Below are 21,489 nucleotides of genomic sequence, written 5' to 3' on the forward strand. Positions count from 1 at the left end.
GCTCTGTCCTTAAACTATGCTGTGATCCTTGGATGAAGGGCAGTATAGAAATATAATAAATAATAATAGGATCAGCAAAGAAGGATCTTAAAACTAGGATTTGCAGCAATGGCGTGCACCGAAGGGCCTTCTGCATCAAATCACAGAATTGTACAGTTGTAAGGGACCCCTCATTCCTAAGCGGGTGGCACTGTGGGTTAAACCACAGAGCCTAGGGCTTGCCGATCAGAGGGTCGGTGGTTCAAATCCCAGCGATGGGGTGAGCTCCCGTTGCTCGATCCCAGCTCCTGCCAACCTAGCAGTTCGAAAGCACATCAAAGTACAAGTAGCTAAATAGGTACCACTCTGGCGGGAAGGTAAACGGCGTTTCCTTGCGCTGCTATGGTTTGCCAGAAGCGGCTTAGTCATGCTGGCCACATGACCTGGAAGCTGTATGCCAGCTCCCTCGGCCAATAAAGTGAGATGAGCGCCGCAACCCCAGAGTCGGTCATGACTGGACCTAATGGTCAGGGGTCCCTTTACCTTTACCTTTAAGGGACCCCTCAAGGGCCAACAAGTACAACCCCTCCACACACTGTGGTGCACATTAGGGGCTACAACTGTTTAAACAGTTTGACATGAGGGCTGTAGCTCAGCAATAGAACACCAGCTTTGCATGCAGAAGGTCGCAGGTTCAATCCTTAGGATCTCTAGGTAGGACTGGGAGAGGATCCTTGTCTAAGGCCCTGAACAGTAAAGTGAGGGTTTGTATTTATAATTGTTGTTAATTTTCTGAATGCTTCGATTTTGGGTTTGTCCCCCCCCCCCATCTCTTTATGCATTATTTTTCTTTTGTCATGCATCACTCTGTTCTCCATTGGCGGACAAATGTTTCATAACAACAATTAATAATGTCAAATCACAATTAAAAACAACAAAACCCAGAAATGCAAAAGCAGCACTTAAAGCAGTTTTTAAATGGATACTGGGCGATATACACCATTGTTCAACCCTCTTTTTTCAAGAGCTCAGCTGGTACCATGGGTGTGTTTGAACACTGAACCGATTGTTTGCTTATTTTACCCTCCTTCTAACATATTTCTCTTCTCCTATCCATTATTTTATCTTTTTAAAAATGGTCCCACCAGGAGCGACTCTTGTGGCTTATTGACCTCATGGAGGTAAGCAACTCTTAATGGGTGCTGGCTGGGGTTTGGTTCCTGTTAACAAGTCACAGGGGAAATGAGCTGGATGGGACTTGCCCAAAGTACCTGCTTTTTCCAGCCTGAGGGCTACATTCCCATCTGGGCTACCTTCTGGGGTCACGTGCCAGAGGTGGGCAAAGTAAGAGGCAAAAGGAAGTGGAGCAACAAATAAAACTTTTTACCTTTGCACAATAGTCTAGTTTCTACACACAGTCCACCTGGGCAAGCAGGAGACATCATTGGAATTCGAGGACACCTTCCAGCCAGGCATGAACACTCTAAGGAGGGTATGATGCTGGGCCACTGAGGGGTATTTCCTGGGGAGAGGAGTTGTGGTATGGGGAAAGCCCTAAGGGCCAAATAGAGATGTTTGGAAGGCTGCAGTCAGCTCCTGATGCCCATCAAACCCTGTACCAAAATCATTTCTTTCTTTCTTTCTTTTTTTATATACTTTTATTTTCCTTTAAAAAAATACAAATAAATATAAACAACCAAAATTACAAAAGAAAAATTCTTAATAATAATGGAAAAAGCTAAAAAAACCTACAAAAATATTAAAGTACATGGCATAGAACATAAGCCATTATGGGAAAGAAAAAGGAAAGAAGAAAAAGGAAAGGAGGAAGAGGAGAAAAAATGAAATAAAAAGAAAAGAAAAGAAAGGAAAGGGGGGAGAGAGAAAAGAGAAAAGAAGAGGAAGATGAGCCAAAACACAAGAAGATTCATCTATTGCACGCTTCTGTCAAGGTCACAACAGATCATTATTCTTATCAATTCTCTCTATCTGCATTCCATAGAATCCCTCATATTGGTATCAGGGAGCATTTCCCTATGTAGTATCATTCAAAATGTAACCGGGTCTTTCTTGATGAACCCTTATCCCCTAGATAATTATTTAAACATTCCCAAAATCATTTCAATCAGTGGTTCCCAAACTCTTTTGGGCCACCATCCCCTTATGTCAAGGGCATTCCCCAGCCAAAGGAGCGCACCCAGCAGATATTGTCAAAGATAACTTATACAGCCACTTCTACAGCTCTGGATAGCTACACACCAATCTTGCAACTAGGCTGCTGTTCCCAGGTCCACACTCTATGGAGCAGCTGTAGCAACTGGGGACCAGTCTTCCTCCACCTGTTTATGTAAAGGCTGTATGCACATAGTCGGAGAATGCACCTGTGTGGCAACTTCCTCTGCTCATCCCTCCTGGTTCTGGAAGACAGTGGCCTTCAATTGCCTCACCTGCCTCTTCTTCTCACCCATCCTGTGCTCTACCCAGGACCGTCTTAAGCATATTCAGAGCTGTGGTGCAAAGATCCCTCTGGCGTACCCCCCCCCATTTCCCAGAGTTGCCATCCTTTTCCCAAACCTCTGCGGGGACCACTCTCCTCCCGCGGGGGCTTGGGAAGGAAGCTGCACACCCACCAGCCATATTGTTGACAGAGCGCAGCTGGTGGGTATGCAGGGAGGAAAGGGGAGGCTGCTGGCAAAGCTGCACAGCTCCCCCACTCGCTGGGGCACCCCTGAGAGGCCAGGGCCCTGGCGCAATGTACCAGTGAACCCATTGGGAAAGACAGCTCCGTCTCTAGCTTTCAGCTCTGAAAGCTTCCCCTGCCTTCAGCTCTTGCCTCCTGGCTGGCACAGGTCTCCACAAATCACTGCCCCCCTCTTCTGAGCCAGACTCCAGCCACCCTTCCCTTGGTGCACACTTGTCAACATCTGCCCAGTTCCATAAACTCATCCCCAGTGCTCCCTACCCTGTAAAACGTGGTTTGCACAACCCAGTACAGAAGATAACAACACAATAACATTCAATACAGTAACAATTAACTGCACACTTATTAAAAATCCAGTTAATACTTGGTTTAATTAACGAGTTCGATAAAACTGGTGAGCTTGATCTAGCGATATCAGCTTTTCTAAGTGTGATAGCCATTTACACCTCCAGCACTCTACTGCCACCCCCTTCCCTCTTAACACTCCCTTAGGTATTCCCACTGAATTCCCACCCTCCAGGTATGCAACTGCCCACTATGGGAACCTTTGATCTAAATGCCAAATCACATCTGCAACTCAGCAGGTAAAATATGTTCAAGAACGTTTCCATGGCATATTTTATTGTGGAGTATGGAACAACAAATAACATTTTTATCTTCGCACAATAGGCTAGTTTGAGTGCTATCCTTCTAGTGCTATCAATCCCATTTCCTCTAAAATTGATATTTCAGTAATTGTGTGGTTTACACAGATGACGGGGGTTGAAGGAAGTGACAAACAGCATATTGATCAGTTGAAATAGGAAGCTGCTTCCTTGATTCTTCCTCTCAGTGCCTGACCAATGCAAACCATCTGGCCAGGCCTGCTTTATCATCACCTCCCTGGCTAATAGCTTGCTTTTTCTTTTTGGATCACAGGCTGGTCCTCTAAGTGGGAGGTTAATTGTGTGCTGAGATAATTGGAAGTAGCTATGCCTGGTCATAGCATTGCATTTATTGCTAATTTGCTTAAAACAGAGCTGGCCTCAAAATGGGGGGCAGTGCCATAATGTTTATTTTATCTATTTTCCAGCTATGTAATGCAACACATGAGAGTGGTTGAACTATATCCACACACATACTAGAGGCTGCCACCCCTGCATGCAAGACCACCAGTGCTGCCTACCCCAACCCCTGTTGCCAAACCCCCTTCCTCTCCATTTACACCTTGCCCAACCTTTCATACCCTCACAGCTCCTTCAACTTCACCCCCACCCATATATTCTTTTTAGGAATTTAGGAAGCTGTCTCTGTTCAAATGGATCTTAGCCAGAACCTGTTGAATATAGCAGAGCATATGCAGACTGCCCAAAAGCAGTCACTTGCAGGCATGATGAAGCAGGACCAAGACGCTGCTACCAGTAACTTGGTTACTTATAGGTTTATTATTTACAGCAGAATTGCAAGTTACTATATACAGGATACAGACACGGATCTTAACTCTCTCACAGAACAAACTCCAACGAACTCTCAAACCACACACTGACCAACCAACCAACCAACCAACCAGGAAGGTCATGAGTCATCATGCCTATGTGGAGACCTTGACCGATAGCAGAGTTGTATCCAAGGTCCCATATCTCTAGGGAAAATAACTCCCTCTGCTCAGTCTTCTTGGACTTTGGCCAACTCCTTAATTGCTTCTGTGGGAAGCTGCATCAAACAGCACGTAGTCAAAAATCCCAACAGCCTCACTGGTCCACCTAGCTCAGAATTGCTGACAGGTGGCTGTCTCAGCTCCTGCTCCAAAACATATACGCAGAGGCTCTAACTTGTGAGACAGAGGTTCTTGTTCAGAGGTGTACTTAGGGGTTGGCCCCCGCCAATGGCACAGGTCCAGGAGGGGTGCAAAAATCATGCCTTTTCACACTGGGTTCCAGTGGCTAGGAACCTGCTTCCCCGCATGCCCACACACTCCTCAGGCCCCTAGGCTTCCACTGTTTTTATTCTTCTTCCAGCCTCCTAATCTGGGATTTTGTACCTTCCTCACCTCTTACACTGGGTTCTTCTCCAGTCTTCCAACACCTCCCTGTGTGTACTGTCCCCTCAGTAACCCAGAGTAGAGGATGCCAAAAAAGAAGAAAAAGCAAAGTAAGGAAAGAAGAAGATGCAGGAAGATAAAAATACTAAAAGAATGGAAAAAAGAAAAGGAAGGAAAAGAGAGAGAGAAATAAAAAGGAATTCCAATTCTCCATCTGTCAGTTTTATATACAGTACAGTGGTACCTCGGGTTACAGACACTTCAGGTTACAGACTCCACTAACCCTCACCCTACAGTTTGGTCTGTAATCGATCCACTTGGATGTAGAGTTCCATTCCAGACAGCCCCAAGCAGAAGAATGACATTTTAAGGAAAGCCCCCAATGTTAATTGAACCAACAGGAGGTGTATACCTCATCTTTTCTGGTCCTTTCCCCCCTCAACAACACATCACCTTCAATAATTTTCTGACTGACGGCTCTACCAGTCCCTTGACTGCCAGAGAGACAAACTAGCTATTTAATGTTTGCTTTTAAAAAAAAGAATCTAATCTCCCATTTCCCTTGATTCATTTTCAGCATTATTTTGACATTTGATAATGGCATTTGGGCTATAATTAGATTTAAAAGCTGGAGGGGGGACCTGTATACACCTGAGAAGGAACTGATTTGGTGACAGGGAAATAATTATGTAAAAATAGTGTTTGTGTGTGCAAGAGAGGGGGAGAGTGGCATTTTTTAAATTTAAAGATTTTCTTGGGTTACAAAAGTACACACATCGTCTCTAATTTCAGATCACAGAGTCCTTCCCACAGATCAGCTCTATTTAATGTGAGATGTTGAATATAGTATAAAGTTGGGGGAGAAGAGAGGTGAGGAAAGAGAGCGGGGAGGCAGATAATGAGGGTAGTAAACTTTCATACTTTTGCATAGTGTGTGCAATGTTTTTGTGCCGGCATCATGTGGGTAGGTTTCTATTCATTCATTAATTTCCATTGGCTCTGAAGGAGATTGGGGGGCAGGGCATGGCTGTGTGGCTATAACTGACTGCAGAGAGTTTTGTTTGTTGTTCCATGCGTTCTGTAAACCTTGGGTCACCAACATGAGGCCTGCAAGTACCGTATTCTTCGCTCTATAAGACGCACCAGACCATAAGACGCGCCTAGTTTTTGGAGGAGGAAAACAAGAAAAAAAATATTCTGAATTTCAGAAGCCAGAACAACAAGAGGGATCGCTGTGCAGCGAAAGCAGCGATTCTTCTTGCTGTTCTGGCTTCTGGGATAGCTGCGCAGCCTGCATTCACTCTATAAGCCACACACACATTTCCCCTTACTTTTAAGGAGGGAAAAAGTGAGTCTTATAGAGCAAAAAATACGGTACATATGACTCCTACAGGATCCCACCCCCCCACCCACCCCCGTTGAAATTAGGCCTGGAAGTATTTTTTGACCAGTAGATGGATTTCTTTCAATTCTAACAGTGGTACAAGTTTCAGGGTAGTTACAGCCAGAGGTGCAGTGGTCCAGGGTCACTAGAGGGAGGGGCAAACACCCATTACTATTTCTGCAGCAGGGTCTCTGCCTCCAGCATCTTAGAACCACACAATCAGCATGAAAGGATAGTGTTAAGTTGTGGGCGAACATAGCAGACAACACAGCGATTTCTCCAGAGCAGCTCTTTATTTGTAAGCTGGACAGAACTGAACAGCAAACAACTCAGCCGGCCTCCTTTTATAGGCAGCTGGCTGTCAACATTGTAGCAACAACAACCCAGGGTTTCCCCGCCTAAAATAACTGACGTGGACCTGAGTGAAAACTATCTACAGTATCCCCCTGCTGGCCCAGGGTGAGAACTTCAGTACATAACAGATAGCTTTTAAGGCACTGAGAAAAAGTCTTCTTAACCTTTGTTCTGATTGGAACTGACTGATAAGGGTGAAATGAGCGAAGTCAACCACTGAAGCTGCTAGGGTCACTCTGGAGAAGAAGACATGTAGTAAGAACACCAAGGAATCAGAGAATTGTAGAGTTGGGAGGGTCAACACATGGTCCCCTATCCAATTTGAAATGATAAAGCTTTGCAAATGTGCTAGTAGTTTTAGTCTTGCATCACTGAGGCAGAGGAGTTATTCTATATGTTCCAAAACCAATCATTTAGAAACACTGAAAATAGAAGTGGCTTCATTTTCAAGAGAACTGTGTGCAAATTCTTCTATGCACAATGGAACTTCAAGGGAAACATAACTTAAGTCACCCCAAAAGAAGATATTGGAGCATGCCAAGCAATTTGCCCATGTACGCACAAAAAAATATTAGAGCCAGCACATGGAAATCTGTATTGATCATTGTGATGCATGGCTAATGATTATATAATCCTATAAGTGGGTGTAGTTATGACTTTGATGAAGGGACTTTGCACTTCAGAATTAGCCACTACACTACTAGTTACACCAGAGGAGAGGAAGAGTTGTAGTAACTGTGTGGTGCCTACAGAAGTTTTTCTGGTTTGCAAATGTATCATAGGCCCCCAAAAGGATGGCAAGACCTGCTGCATGCAACCCAGAGAACCTTGTTTAAAAGAGAGGTGTATGATTTATTTATCTCCTGGTATGCCCCACAGAGGACCTTAAGGTCCATGAATAAGCATAGTTTAGAGGTCCCGGCCCTAAGGAAGTCAGACTATCCTCCACCAGGGCCAGGGCCTTTTCAGTGATGGCTCCAACCTAATGGAATGCTCTGTTCCGTGAGACGAGGGCCCTTCAGGATTCAACCTCCTTCTGTCGGACCTGTAAGTCAGAGCTATTCCACCTGGCCTTTAATTTGAATTCAGCCTGATCTTTTATTTCCTTCTCTTCCCTCCCCCTCCCCCTTTATGAAGATCACCCACTCTGAGACCCCACAGCTAATTCTCCCCTGGTCTCCTCGCTGGCCCAAGTAGAACCAATTCAGCCAGCTAGCCCTGGGGATTATCTAATGCTTATTAGATGGATTTCCCCTAAATTGATTTCTGAACTTTGAATTTTATTGTTATTCATGTTTTTATACTGTATTTTATGCTGCTTTTACAATTAAGTGTTTTAAATTTGTTGTTAGCTGCCCTGAGCCTGGTTTTTGACCCGGGAAGGGCAGGGTATAAATAAAAAAATATTATTTTATTATTATTATATTTATTTATTTATTACAAAATAAAAATAGGACCTTTATCTTCCTCCTTTGTGGCTAGAATACGTCAGACTTGGAAGGGAGCAGAAACGGAAGTCAAAGCAACATCAATGCCCTGCCTGACATCTCACTGGTAAGGCATGTTCTCATCCGACCCTACCATCATCAGCCTTCACTTGCCCACAGTAATGCTGCCTCTCTATCAGGACCAGGACACATATCCAGGGTGCCACGCAATATGCAGCAAACATGCACTTTCTTGGCGTGAAGATATTAATCTAATTGGCAGCTGATTTTCATGATCACACCTTATGCCAGGCTTCCTAATTGGCCACCATCTGGCATATATCCTACTGTTCTATTGCTCTACAATACATTTGTCTTGAAATGTGAACAGCTTGAGTCTTTTTCGCTGGAAAAGCTTGATTTTGAGCAATTAGCAGAGGATTCCAATCCCTATGGAATGGGGCAGGGGGTGAGTGGGGCAGAGCCTTACTTTGATTATGTCTGCAGCTCAGCTTCCATAACTATGGCCCAGCAATCCTAACTCCCCAGGGTCATAGTCATACATTTATTTATTTTTTTATCATTCCAAGATTCCCTGGAGTTCTTTCTGCCCATCTCTCTTTGCATAAGGTGACCTGAAAAATTACAGGTACGGTATATCTTGGTTAGGGATGAAGGGAAAGCTCAAATCAGTACACATCTGAAGCTAAATCTGTGAAATTCACACTTACGCGAACTGAAACGTAACCATCCTTCAAAAATTACACTTTTCTGAATTGTGTGATGCAGTTCTCCAAAAACAATGTGTACAAAAATGTAGGGTCAAGTGTGCATAAAAACACGCATCTTAGTGAAAGTAAAATATAAGAATGCGTTATATTAGGGGGAATTGCTTGAAAAAATGTAAACACGAGTCAAAAATGCAAACAAAATGAGTTTGTTGAGCTAAATTTGCACTGAGATGCTGGTGTTTTTCATGGGAGATGTTTAAAAATAATAATCACAAATTGCTGCAGAAAGTGAAGAACTGAATTCTTGATTGGAAAAATGAGAAACCGAGAGGACCAAAAGTGACAGATCCTTCTACTCCTAATCTAGGTATTTATTCTTGACACCTAGAAATGCAAGGTTTCTAGAAGTCCAGCTTTAGCCCACTGAATCTTTCGTATGAGAATGGCTTAAGTGTGCACTGTAATTTTGCAACAGAGGAGGATGGGAGAAAACAGGTTTACACTGCCTCCAGTCACACACGGGGGGGGGGGGGAGAGAGATTAATCTACCTCCCATTAGCTGCTTTGCCCACCACTCCACCAGCTCCAGTGGTTACCAGCCAGGGGTACCAACTTGAATAAAGTATTGCAGGGGCCCAGGTAAGTCCCACCCCACATAACTGATCACATGAATGTGGTGCACACACCCCGTTTGAATGACAGTGCCCAGAAACTGGGGGGGCTGGCCCCCTCAAACATTTTATTGGGGGGGTGAAGCCCCCACAGCCCCTAGGAGTTGGCTCCTATGTTACCAGCTGCCACTGATGCTGAGTATTTATTAAAGTGGACATTGGGTAAATGTAGGAATAATGGCACAGGCCTAATATTGCATGGATGTCCCACTTGTGGTTTGCAACTAAAATAAGAACCACTGGTTGTATCCAATTCAGTTCATTGAAATGATTGAATATCAGTTTGGCCCCATCTGCACTTAGAGCCACTTTAAATAGTCACGGCTGGAAACTGCAGTTTCTTAAGGGAACTGAGTTTGTAGGCTACCTCCTTTCCCACCCCTAGAGTGGTTGAAGAAGAAGAAGAGGAGGAGGAGGAGTTGTTTGGATTTGATATCCCGCTTTATCACTCCCCTTAAGGACTCTCAAAGTGGCTAACAATCTCCTTTCCCTTCATCCCCCACAATAAACACCCTGTGAAGTGAGTGGGGCTGAGAGACTTCAACGAAGTGTGAGTGGCCCAAGGTCACCCAGCAGCTGCATGGGGAGGATCAATCACTCTTCCCAGGGAACTCTGAGAACTGTAGCTATGCAAAGGGAGTAGAGGTCTCCTAACAGCTCTCAGCACCGTTAACAAACTACTGTTCTCAGGATTCTTCGGGGGAAGCCATGCCTGTTTAGAGTGGCTTGATACTGCTTTCAATATATAGTGCGGTGTCCATCAATTTCAGTGAATCTACTGAGTAGGGTTGCAACCCAAGCACAAAACATAGCAGCAAGGCATATATATGCTTAAAAAGCTATAAATAAAAATATTGACATAAATTGCACTAATCAGGGTGCTAAAAAGAAATCTGCCATGAGTGGCCTAGGAATCCTGGAGCAAACATGAGTTTTTAAACCATGGCAGAAGCATCCAAAAGTTGGTGCCTGACTCATCTCCAAGGTGAGTAGGTGCCACCACAGATGAGTCTCCTTCCTATACCATCATAAGGTGAACTTCTACAAGCCATGCAGTTAACAATGCCCTTCTATTCGTGGTTCAGCCCTCAACATTTGAGATGAAGTTTATTATATTCACTTCTGTTCTGGGTGGATACTTCTCATTGCCATAGCATCCATCTCCTCTCCACTGAGATATTATAATTTCAAGGTACACCTGGAAGTGGACTGCTTTACTTTGTCCTTGTCCATTCGGACTCCTCAGATAGAAACTCACTCAGGCAGAGCAAGGCAGCGGAATGGAATAATTCAAGGCTCGTTCTGCAACACCAGACACAATCCCTGCCATGATCTGCCTGGGACAGAGGATACGATACGACACAATAATTTTTATTGTCATTGTCCCATACAGAACAACGAAATTAAGGTGGAGGTGGATTATGCTGTTGACATTGCAGCATTCATATTTATTTATTCACTTCCATTTATGGATCAATTCCCATGAAATATCTTAAAGTGATTTCACAACAAAAACAACAGCAGTGAATATATATATATACATATAGGAGTTCATATATTAAAACAATGATAGTATGCTTTTAAAAATTCACAAAAAATATTTTTTTTAAAAAAAAGTTAAATTAAAAAATTAAACACAGCCAGTTTTACTTTTACTTTAAAGAAAATTTTATGAAAATTATATACATATGGTATTTAATGCTAAATAAATTGGCAAAGATGTATAAGACTGTTGCAGATAAATGCTGGAAGTGTAAACATAAGGAAGGGGTATTGTTTCATATGTGGTGAACGTGTGTAAAGACTTTTGGGAAATGATACATAATGAGATGAAAAATATATTTAAACTGGCTATTCCTCAAAAGTCTGAGGCTTTTCTCCAAGGGATAATTGGGTCAGAGGTCCCAAAGAAGATGGTTAAATTATTTATGTATGCAACAACAACAGCACAGAATCTTATATGCACAGAACTGGAAAGAAGAGAAAAATCCAGTGAAAGAAGACTGCCTCCTAAAATAAATGGAGTATGCAGAACTGGCAAAGTTAATGGTGAAAATAAGAGATCAACACAAATGGGAAGCCTTATTATTATTATTTGAGAAATATAAGCAAATGAAATTGTGGACAGGATTTGAAATCTGAGTACTGGGAAGTGACAATATATGAAATAGACTATTACGTAATACAGAAACAAGTATTAGGTGAAGTGTGTGATATTATGCAGTATACAAAAGGGATGGGTATAAAAACAGAATGGAAAGGAACGTAGGAAGTCATATGTGTAAGAAAACACATATGGAAACACATAAGGAAACACATAAGAAAAATGTGTAACAAATTTGAAGTTTAAATTAATTGGTTAATTTATGAAAAATTAATCAAAATCTTAATTTAAAAATCACGAACACTTTCATGGTTAAAAACAGTTTCAAACTCAGTACAGATATGAGCTGGGATGAAAATCTCCACTTAGAAAGATTCATTGGGAAACAGAGATCTTCAACAGGTACCAAAAACACAATAGAGACATTGCCTCTCCACTGTGCCACCGCTCTAACAGGTCCAATTCCAGGGCATTCCTTGGATATATAAGTTATGAAACTACCTTTTAGATACCTTGGTTCAAAGCTATTCACCAGGATCAGCACCATCAATAGGAGCAAGTTGGGGGGTGTTCTCCAAAGTAGGAGCCAGGAAAATGTTTTTTGTTTTGGAGGGTATTCCACATTTGGGGTGCCACAATACAATAGACCCTGATTCTGTTTGGTGTCCTCCCCAAGCAAACACTGCATAACATCTACTTTTGAGGAATGACACACTTGTCCAACTTTCCAAGTTTTGGAGAGTGGGCCTCTGAGAGCTAGAAACCTACAGCAGGGCCTCGTTAGATCATCTCAATGTATAGGGCAGATTTCTACAGGAAACACAGCCTAGTCTAGTGTATGTACTTCAAATAGCAGAAGGTGATAAGGCATAGGTCTCAATAGAAGAGGCCCTGCAGGCAGTATCTTGATCTCTCAATCAGTCTCCTATTTTAACAGTGGTGTTGTTTTAATGGGATTGTGGGGGGTTTGCCTATTTTAATCACGGATGCTTCATATTTTAATGTTTCTGTCACTGGTTTTCCTCCATCATTGGCTTAGAAGCCTCTTTGGGTGAATAAATTTGGTACATGATGATAACAGATGGACCAGTGGTCTGAAAAGACAGTTGCCCTTGTTCACCAGAAGTTTGATAGTGGCTGTTTATCAGAGGCAGGTATGGTACCACCATTGTTTACCACCATCTTAAAAAGGGTTGTTGTTGTTTTGTCTCTGTGGTCTAATCAGGATGATGTTTCCTCCTTCCCTGAGGAGCCTCCGGCCTTCAAGCCTCCTCCTCCTCCCTCTCAAATGACAGAAGACCCCTCTGCCCCCCAGGACAGGACCTCAGCAAACAACACCCTCAAGCGACCCTCTTCAGAATCTTCCCAGTCAGGCCTGTTCTTTGTTGCACCCCGGAACCCCACACCACCATCCAGCCTCTCTGAGAAGGATACAGGCAGCATTGCCTCCTCCTCCACAGAGGACTCCACCTCCAGCGCCATCTATGCTTCTGTCTCTCCTGCCACCCATTCCTCCCGGAGGCCCCTGGATGCCCACTTGTTGCTGGTCAACCAACACCTGATTGGGCCCTTCCCTCGGGTCCAGTCACCAACACGGCTGAAGAACCCTTCTCCTGAGAGAGCAACACAAATCGGCACCCTTCTCAACCCCAGTGCACCATCCCCTCCTCCTCCACCACCTCCATCCCATCCTGCTCCTCCGCCTCCCAGCGAGAAGGGAGGTGGGGAAGCTGGCACTGCACAGCACTTTATCATGGTGGAAGTTCATCAGCCCAACAGCGAACCAGATGTGAATGAAGTGAGGTCTTTGCCCCAGGCCAGAGGTGAGGATTTCTTCTGTTAGCGGACTGGTTAATGATGGGCATGTTCTGCTCTTTAATGTGTTTATAACCTGCTTTTTGCCAGACATTTGAGGAGGGCCTCAAACACCAGTTAAAACATAGGTGGGGTACCATTTGCAGTCCAAGTGCCACATTTCCTTCCTGGCGGAGGAAAGACGGTGGGGGGAGCACACCACCCCTGGCACTACCGGGAAGGGGGGTACCATCGTGGCTGCCCCCTGGGCATGCACCATCACTGGGCACCATGCCCCCGCAGGTGGCATGCCATGCTCCCAGGACGCACGCCAGGCCCCCTTGGGTAGCATGCACAAAACACCACAACTTGATTTTTGTGTGTTTGATTGTGGGTGGGGTATCACACACACATGTAAAATCAAACAATTAAATACACTTAGTGGAAACTAATTAGCTTCAATATGGATCAGAGCAGCAGAAACATGAAGGGGGGATTTTGGGGTGACAAAACTCCCCACTGAAGAGGGCCACCTTCTCTTGGTAGCTAAGAGCCAATGTGCCCTTCTGAAAACTCTACATATTCAAAGGGAAGGGCCACAATCCAGTGGTAGAGCATATTTGTTTTGCATGCAGAAGGTCCCTGCATCTCCTGTCATCTCCCAAGAGGGGCTGGAAAAGACTTCTGACTAAAATCATGGAGAGTTGCTGCCATATACTAAGCTAGACAATACTAAGCTAGATAGAACCAATGTCCTGACTCAGTTACATACCCTCCAAGTGTCCCTGTTTTCCAGGGATAGGCCTAGAATGACAAAAGCTTCTCTGTGTCTCTCCATGGCTGCTTCTGCCAACCTCCTCCCTTGGGCAGTTCATAACAGCTGTTGGAGAACAGAGAAGGAGAGGCTGCCACAGCCCCATGTGACAAACCACTTCTGAGGGGCAGACAGAGGGCAGGAAGAAAGGGGGAGCAGAGTGGAGTGCAGAGTCTTGATTTTTTTTAATTAAAAAAGTACTTTGTGTGTGTGTGTGTGTGTGTGTGTGCATCTAATCTTGCCCCTTCCTAAACTTTATTTATTGGTGTGTGTTTTCCTTTTTGTAAAGCTACCAAAGAATAAAATGAAATCAGGATTAAGGGTTTTTCTCAGGATGATGGAGGTTGTGTGAGCTGTGTCCCATTGGTTTAGTGGCGGCGGCACTCACCCTTATCCTGTTAGGAAATGATTGGGGGGGGGGAGATGAAGGTTAAGGAGGGTCAGTGGAGGGGGGGAGTGAGAAATGCCCCTATTTTCATTTGAGGAATGCTGGAGGGTATGCAGTTGCAATGCTACATAATATTCCTAACTTGAAGGCTCTGCCCAGTCTCCTCTTAACCAGAGATCAGCACCACTACTTGTAAGGGAAAATCCACTAATTAGCATAGGACTCTAATAACTCCAGAGCGAAACTTCTCAGATAAAATCTCCAGTCTCCCCCGCCTCCCCATTGAACCTTGCAAGTACATTTATAGCTGCAACTTTGCTTCCCTCTTGTGATACTCTTTGCTAAACTACATGCATTTGTTCCTTCTTTTTATAGATTTTTTCCTTTCCTGTTAAGACTGTTGTTATTCCTCTATTTTATTCTGTTCTCACATCACAGGAAACAGGAGGGGGTCTCAAGATCTGCAGGGCATCTTAAAGCGACAGAGGCCATAGTTCACTGATTCATTTCCATTTATTCATTTAGCAATATATTAAATCATCAAACCTTCTAAGCAGGTTACATGAAATGTACATTAAAGTTACCTATAAAATCAGAAGTTAACAATAAGTTAGCCAAAAAGAAAATATTCAAAATAAAATCAGCAGTTTTAAAATTAATCTTAAAACACACGTTAGGTTTACATGTCTGGGCAGGTTTGCTTAAACAACAACATCCAAAAAGCTTTTAGCAGATGGTGAAAACGGGCATGCCTAATGGCAATGGATAGGGAGTTCCAAAGTGGAGGTGCCACTGGAGTGAAGAACTGATTCCTTGCAAGTGTGGAATGGACATTAGATGATACTTGTGACGGTGCCAGTTCTGCAGACTGAAGAAGTCCAGTGGGCACTGGCGGAGGAAGAGGAGTGCAGGGGGAGTGCACCGCCCCAGCAGCACGATCATGGGGGGGTGCCATCGCGGCCACCCCACCCTGGGCGCCATGCCCCCAGGACGCATGCCAGCCCCCCCGCCTGCTCCCCCCCCCCAGTGCCGGAGCATGAAGCTCCACCACTGCCAGTAGGCATAAATATGGGGTAAGGCGATCCAGCAAGTAAACTGGTCCCAAACTGTTAAGGGTTTTCTAGAGTAAATGCCATGGTACACCCCCCACCTGCAGTCCAATCCAGAAGTAAGAGCAGCAAGATGTAAACTTGCCACCCATCAGCTGGTGAGTGGAGGAAGAAATAGTGTCCAAAAAGAGTGGCACCCACAAAAATCAAAAGGTGCCCATAAGGCTTTAAAAGGTTGTCAGATCTTGCTATAGACCTTAGAGCTTATCCAGTGCTGTGTTTAATGTGTTTGGGTTATCCAGGCCGCTCCAGACTGGTGCTTGATTGTGGGCACAGTGTGCAGCAGCATACCTTTGACACAATGATAGTGTCTTAGTGGCAGGCTTATTCTGCTTCAGTTTGTTCCATGATTCATCCCGGGTGCTGTCCGGAAGGGAACTGTAGCACAGCAAACATGGGACAGACAAGAATAAACCAGAATATTTGTGCCATAACATGGTAAAGGCTTTCAGCAGCAAATTAGGGGTTGCGTGACCACCCCAGAATATTAGCCCAATGGCTGCTCACAACAAATCCTAGAAACAGTACATTGCCCCTCATGGAACAACAGTTCCCACTACACTTATCAAACTCCCAGTGTTCTTTGGGGGGAGCAATGTGCTATAAATGTGCTTCCAATGTTTTGTGTGGCCTAATTAGATCGGGGCTCCTTCCAAATTCCACCTCTGACAGTCAGCCTGATTCCTCTCCTCTGGCACTTTCTTAACAGCCTTTCTCCCATTGTCGTCTGCCGCAGCCTCAACACTCTCTCAGCTTTCAGACAGTGGGCAGACCCTCAGTGAGGACAGCGGTGTGGACATCGGGGACACAGAGCTCAGCGCCAAAGACAGGAGCCGGCCGCAGGGTCCCATAAAAAGCAAGAGCCCGCAGGAAGCACCACTGAAGGCTGACGGGCCCTTAGAGGCAGGCCCCAAACCGGTAAGACATCACTGGGTACCAGCCATGGGAAACAAAAGCAACATGTGGGGGAGGTCAGTCCTGAGCCACTTTCAAAGGACCAGGTGAAGGGTTGGTATCCAATAGCAGAGTTGCATGCAAGGTCCCATATCTCTAGGCAGAAAAACTCCCCCTGCTCAGTCTTCTGAGCCTTTGGCCAACTCCTTAATTGCTTCTGTGGGAAGCTGCATCAAACAGCACGTAGTCAAAAATCCCAACAGCCTCACTGGTCCACCTAGCTCAGAATTGCTGACAGGTGGCTGTCTCAGCTCCTGCTCCAAAACACATACACAGAGGCTCTAACTTGTAAGTGAGACAGAGGTTCTTATTCAGAGGTGTACTTAGAGGTTGGCCCCAGCCAATAGCACAGGTCCAGGAGGGGTGCAAAAATCATGCCTTTTCACACTGGGTTCCAGTGGTTAGGAACCTGCTTCCCCGCATGCCCACACACTCCTCAGGCCCCTAGGCTTCCACTGTTTTTATTCTTCTCCCAGCCTCCTAACCTGGGATTTTGTACCTTCCTCACCTCTTACACTGGGTTCTTCCCCAGTCTTCCAACAGCTTCCTGTGTGTACTGTCCCCTCAGTAACCCAGAGTTGTTGTTGTTTAGTCGTTTAGTCATGTCCGACTCTTCATGACCCCATGGGCCAGAGCACGCCAGGCACTTCTGTCTTCCACTGCCTCCCGCATTTTGGTCAAACTCATGCTGGTAGCTTCGAGAACACTGTCCCACCATCTCGTCCTCTGTCGCCCCCTTCTCCTTGTGCCCTCCATCCTTCCCAACATCAGGGTCTTTTCCAGGGAGGCTTCTCTTCTCATGAGGTGGCCAAAGTATTGGAGTCTCAGCTTCATGATCTGTCCTTCCAGTGAGCACTCAGGGCTGATTTCCTTAAGAATGGATAGGTTTGATCTTCTTGCAGTCCATGGGACTCTCAAGAGTCTCCTCCAGCACCATAATTCAAAAGCATCAGTTCTTCAGCAATCAGCACTATATGGTGGTGTTTAATTATCTATCCTGGCTTTTCTTTTTTGGAAGTTGGGGTTACATATATGCCCCTGTCCTTGTTCTTAATTTAGATATCACTTCCCAAGAGGCATCCCAACGTAACCAACAATATAATGCAAACGTTGATAAAACAGTTGCATATATAAAAGTAGCTGAAGCAATGCCAATTGAAGGCTATTCCACGAGAGGGCAGCATAGCTCATGCTTTCTAAAAGGAGAAATGCTTTAGTTTCAAGGGTCAGCAAACTTTTTCAGCAGGGACCCTCAGACCTCATGGGGGGCCAGACTATATTTTGGAAAAAAAATATGAACGAATTCCTATGCCCCACAATTAACCCAGAGATGCATTTTAAATAAAAGCACACATTCTACTCAAGTAAAAACACGCTGATTCCCGGACCGTCTGGGGGCCGGATTTAGAAGGTGATTGGGCCGGATATGGGCCTTAGTTTGCCTACCCATGATTTAGAACTTCTGAAAGTTCTAAAAGGAGAAATGTTGGAAGATGTTGGGCTGGGAGGGAGTTCACAATTGAGTGACAGCTTCAGCTTTCACCCCAAGCTCCTCCTAATCCTGGTTGGCCCTTTGTTTCTGGAGCACCATTCAAGGTGTGGTTGGCCACAATATTGTGTTTTAAGGTAAAGTCGTGAATCCTGAACTGGGGAAAGGGGTCTAATTTATATTCAAATAGCAAAAAGGGAGCAAAAGCTTTGCAGGAGTGGGATAGAAGAAGTAAATAATAACCCTGGGTTGTCGTGCTCTTTTTCTCTTCCACCACAGCCAGGTCTCCTGGAACCAACATCCCACCTGATTCGGGTGACAAAAAGTGCCCCTACCTTGGGCATTGCCATTGAGGGAGGAGCCAACACTCGCCAGCCGTTGCCGCGTATTGTGACCATACAGGTAAGGGAGCTGGTGCCTGGTGCTCTCAGTCACTGGTAGGTACATCTCTTTCAGGGTCCGAAATGATTAGAAATGTATCAGAGCAAGGCTGCATCCTGCGCTGAGTAGATGAGGAGGTTCCCCAGCTGTGGATCGTGAACCACCAGCCCTTCATTCAGGAGGTCTGTGGCATGTCTATGTACTTGTGGTTGAAGATGAGAGCTGGCACACCCTATGCATTCAATGTTCATATTGACTTTAAGCTGCGTTTCTGTTTCTTACCTTGGATTTCATGGTATTACGTTTTGAATTCTGTAAGATGTAATAAAATGCAGTATACAAGAAATAAAAGAAGCACTGAAATACAATTAAAAATCATGCAGCATCTGGCATGGTGCTTTACATTTGCTAAAGAGTCAGAAAAATAACTATGTGGTCTGCCAAGACCCTTGGCAGTTTCCAAGTTGTGCTTCCATGGCGGTTCCAACCTTTTTAGGTCCGTGGGCATATTTAGGTTTTTGGAGCAAATGCATCCTCTCTGGTCATTTCTCTCTCTCCCCTCACCCTGGCTCAACATCCCTGCACCAGCCACTAAACACAGAAGGAAAAACTGCTGAGACACTCCTTAAAGGGGAGTGCAGTCCTTCAGCATTCAACCCTACACTACATGAATGAATCCCACTGTGTTCAATGGAATTTACCGTGGATGCTCGGGTTGCAAACGTGATCCATGCAGGAGACACATTCACAACCCGCAGCGTTGCATCTGCACACGCGTGGGTTGTGATTCAGCGCTTCTGCACATGTGCAAAGCGCGATTTATTTATTTATTTTAAAGATATTTATTAAAGTTTTACAGAAAGAAAGAAGTTACATAATAAAAAAGAAGAAAAAAGGAAAAATAAAAATAGAAAACAATTTAAAACAAATCAATCTTTTCATGACTTATATTTCATTTACTTATTTCCCTGACCTCCTCACACCTCCCTTTTTTGTATTCCAGTTCGCATGGTTAATTCAGCAAATCCTTTCCCTCTTTGTTTTTATCTTAATTCTATATCTTAACATATTGTAGCTTTACATTTTCATCTGTTATCAATCCATTTTTACATATTCTTTTTAACCTTGTTGCTAAAACCGCTTCATTTCAATCCGACATCATTTTAACATTCATTAATTTTACAATGTTTCTGCAAATAGTCTTTAAATTTCTTCCAATCTTCTTCCACCAACTCTTCTCCCTGGTCCCGGATTCTGCCAGTCATTTCCGCCAGTTCCATATAGTCTATCACTTTCATCTGCCATTCTTCCAGGGTGGGTGTGCAAAGCGCGATTTCTGCGCATGTGTGAGCACTGAAACCTGGAAATAACCTGTTCTGGTACTTCCTGGTTTGGTGTGATGCACAACCCGAAAAGGCGCAACCCAAAGCATCTGTAACACAAGGTATGACTGTATAATGAATTTGATTGACCAAAATGTTCCTGCAATTAATTGAGCAAAATACTTGTTGTTTTTTTTAAGTTCTGCATTATTGTTAATACAAGTATTTTGTTTATTTATTTTAATCTCTTTATGAACCACCCAATAACCAGAGTTCTCTGAGTAATGTGCAAAATGAAATCGAAAGTCAATGTTATGACTGCTCAGGACAGCAAAACTCACAACAATATATCAGCTCGTTCTGCCTCTTAATATCTTCTTTCTTTCTTCTGCTCCTGCTCCAGAGGGGAGGCTCTGCCCACAACTGTGGGAAGCTGAAGGTGGGCCACGTGATCCTGGAGGTGAATGGAGTGGCAATGCATGGGAAAGAGCACCGGGAAGCCGCTCGCATCATCGCCGAGGCATTTAAAGCGAAGGACAAGGACTGTGTTGATTTCCTAGTCACTGAGTTTAATGTCTCACTTTAGGGATAGGGCCCAGAAAGGTCCAAAAGCCAAATGCAAGGAAGAAACAAAGCAAGAACAAGGGTTCGAATAGACTGTCACGTGCATGTTAGCACACATGCACTATCACAAGACCCAGATAACTCCCACCTGAAGCCCAGCAACACATGTACGCATGCCGCACACAGAGCACATGCAGGATATATGCTTTGGGTTGTTGCACTGGTACTCAAAGCAGCTTCTCTGCTACCACTCCAAGACTGAGCCCGGCCGGGTGGTCTGTGGGAACAAAGAGCAATGGAACATAGAGGAGAAACAAAGAGAGTCAAGTCACCTCCTGATAATAGTTCTTTCCATAAACCATTCTCATCTGGTTGGTGAACTATGGCGTAGATGTCCCATCTCTGCCTATTTTGTCTCTGTGTTTGAATGACTTGGCCAGTCACTTGTCTGAATACCTCACCCCACCCTCTCAAGCTCTTCCATTGCTTGCACCTGCTTCAGAGTAGCATTTTGCACCAGCTTCAGAGCACCTGTGGGTTGGGTGAAGGAAGAGCCCACCTCCACTTCTCGAGCAGTCCTAGAGGAGAGAGGGGCTTCCAGGGGGCGCCATTTGTAATGCTTTGGGGTTTAACCTCTGTGACACACCTGGCGTGAGGTTCTTATACTCTGCCTTCCCACCAATTCACAGCCTGCCATGAACAATGCCTTGTAAATGGCCAGCAATGTCACTGTATTTATATATGAAAGAGCTTGTGCTTTTAATTTTTCAATAAATGACATACGTTAGGAAATGACAACTTGTTTGATTGGTTATAACAGGGTGGGGAACCTCAGACCTAGGGGGCCAAATGCAGGCCTTCTCTATTTAGTCCTCAGTACTCTCCCCAGACAACACCCTCCTTCAGTGTTTTTGCCTGGCTAGGATGTGCCCTTCAACTCTTGACAATACCGCTTGCTTGCCTGGGTGGAGGATAGAGAGGGCTGTGTGCATAAAGAAACTAGCCCATGGAACGAACCCAAGTCTGCCTCTGGCCCCCGCCCATCACTGGCATGTCAGGGTTGCCCTTAAGAAAATGCAGACCCCAAGCTGAATAATGCTCCCCAATAGAACTTGCCCTTATGAGGCAGTTACATGGACCAAAGGTCTCCGTCTTCCCACAGCTCATTAAGTGTCCTCCTTCCCCTGTTCCTTCCCAAGCAATCTGAGGCTCGTCGTCATCTTCTCTGTCTTTGCTCTGCCCTTTTCATACCTCTTCAGGTTCTGGGAGACGAAGGGGGATGATAGCTGGTTGCAGCAGGAGG

The 21,489-nt window shown here is 44.7% G+C and overlaps 1 protein-coding gene across 4 annotated transcripts in view; it reads left to right on the plus strand.

Annotated features, from left to right (window-relative positions):
* The window catches only part of WHRN (whirlin), a 114,977-nt gene extending 93,999 nt beyond the window's left edge, over positions 1-20,978 (plus strand). For 2 of the 4 annotated variants that reach the window (XM_081896378.1, XM_081896375.1), the window contains 6 exons: positions 1,128-1,160; positions 7,921-7,992; positions 12,597-13,194; positions 16,186-16,394; positions 18,199-18,321; positions 20,026-20,978. In XM_081896378.1, coding sequence (XP_081752504.1) covers positions 1,128-1,160; positions 7,921-7,992; positions 12,597-13,194; positions 16,186-16,394; positions 18,199-18,321; positions 20,026-20,208 — 1,218 coding nt within the window. In that variant the 3' untranslated portion in view covers positions 20,209-20,978. The remainder of the gene's footprint in view (positions 1-1,127; positions 1,161-7,920; positions 7,993-12,596; positions 13,195-16,185; positions 16,395-18,198; positions 18,322-20,025) is intronic. The other 2 variants (XM_081896376.1, XM_081896377.1) reach the window with 2 other exon arrangements.
* The last annotated feature ends 511 nt before the right edge of the window (positions 20,979-21,489 follow it).

This window comes from Podarcis melisellensis, assembly GCF_964234715.1.
Source record: "Podarcis melisellensis genome assembly, chromosome: Z".
Classification (NCBI taxonomy): domain Eukaryota; kingdom Metazoa; phylum Chordata; class Lepidosauria; order Squamata; family Lacertidae; genus Podarcis; species Podarcis melisellensis.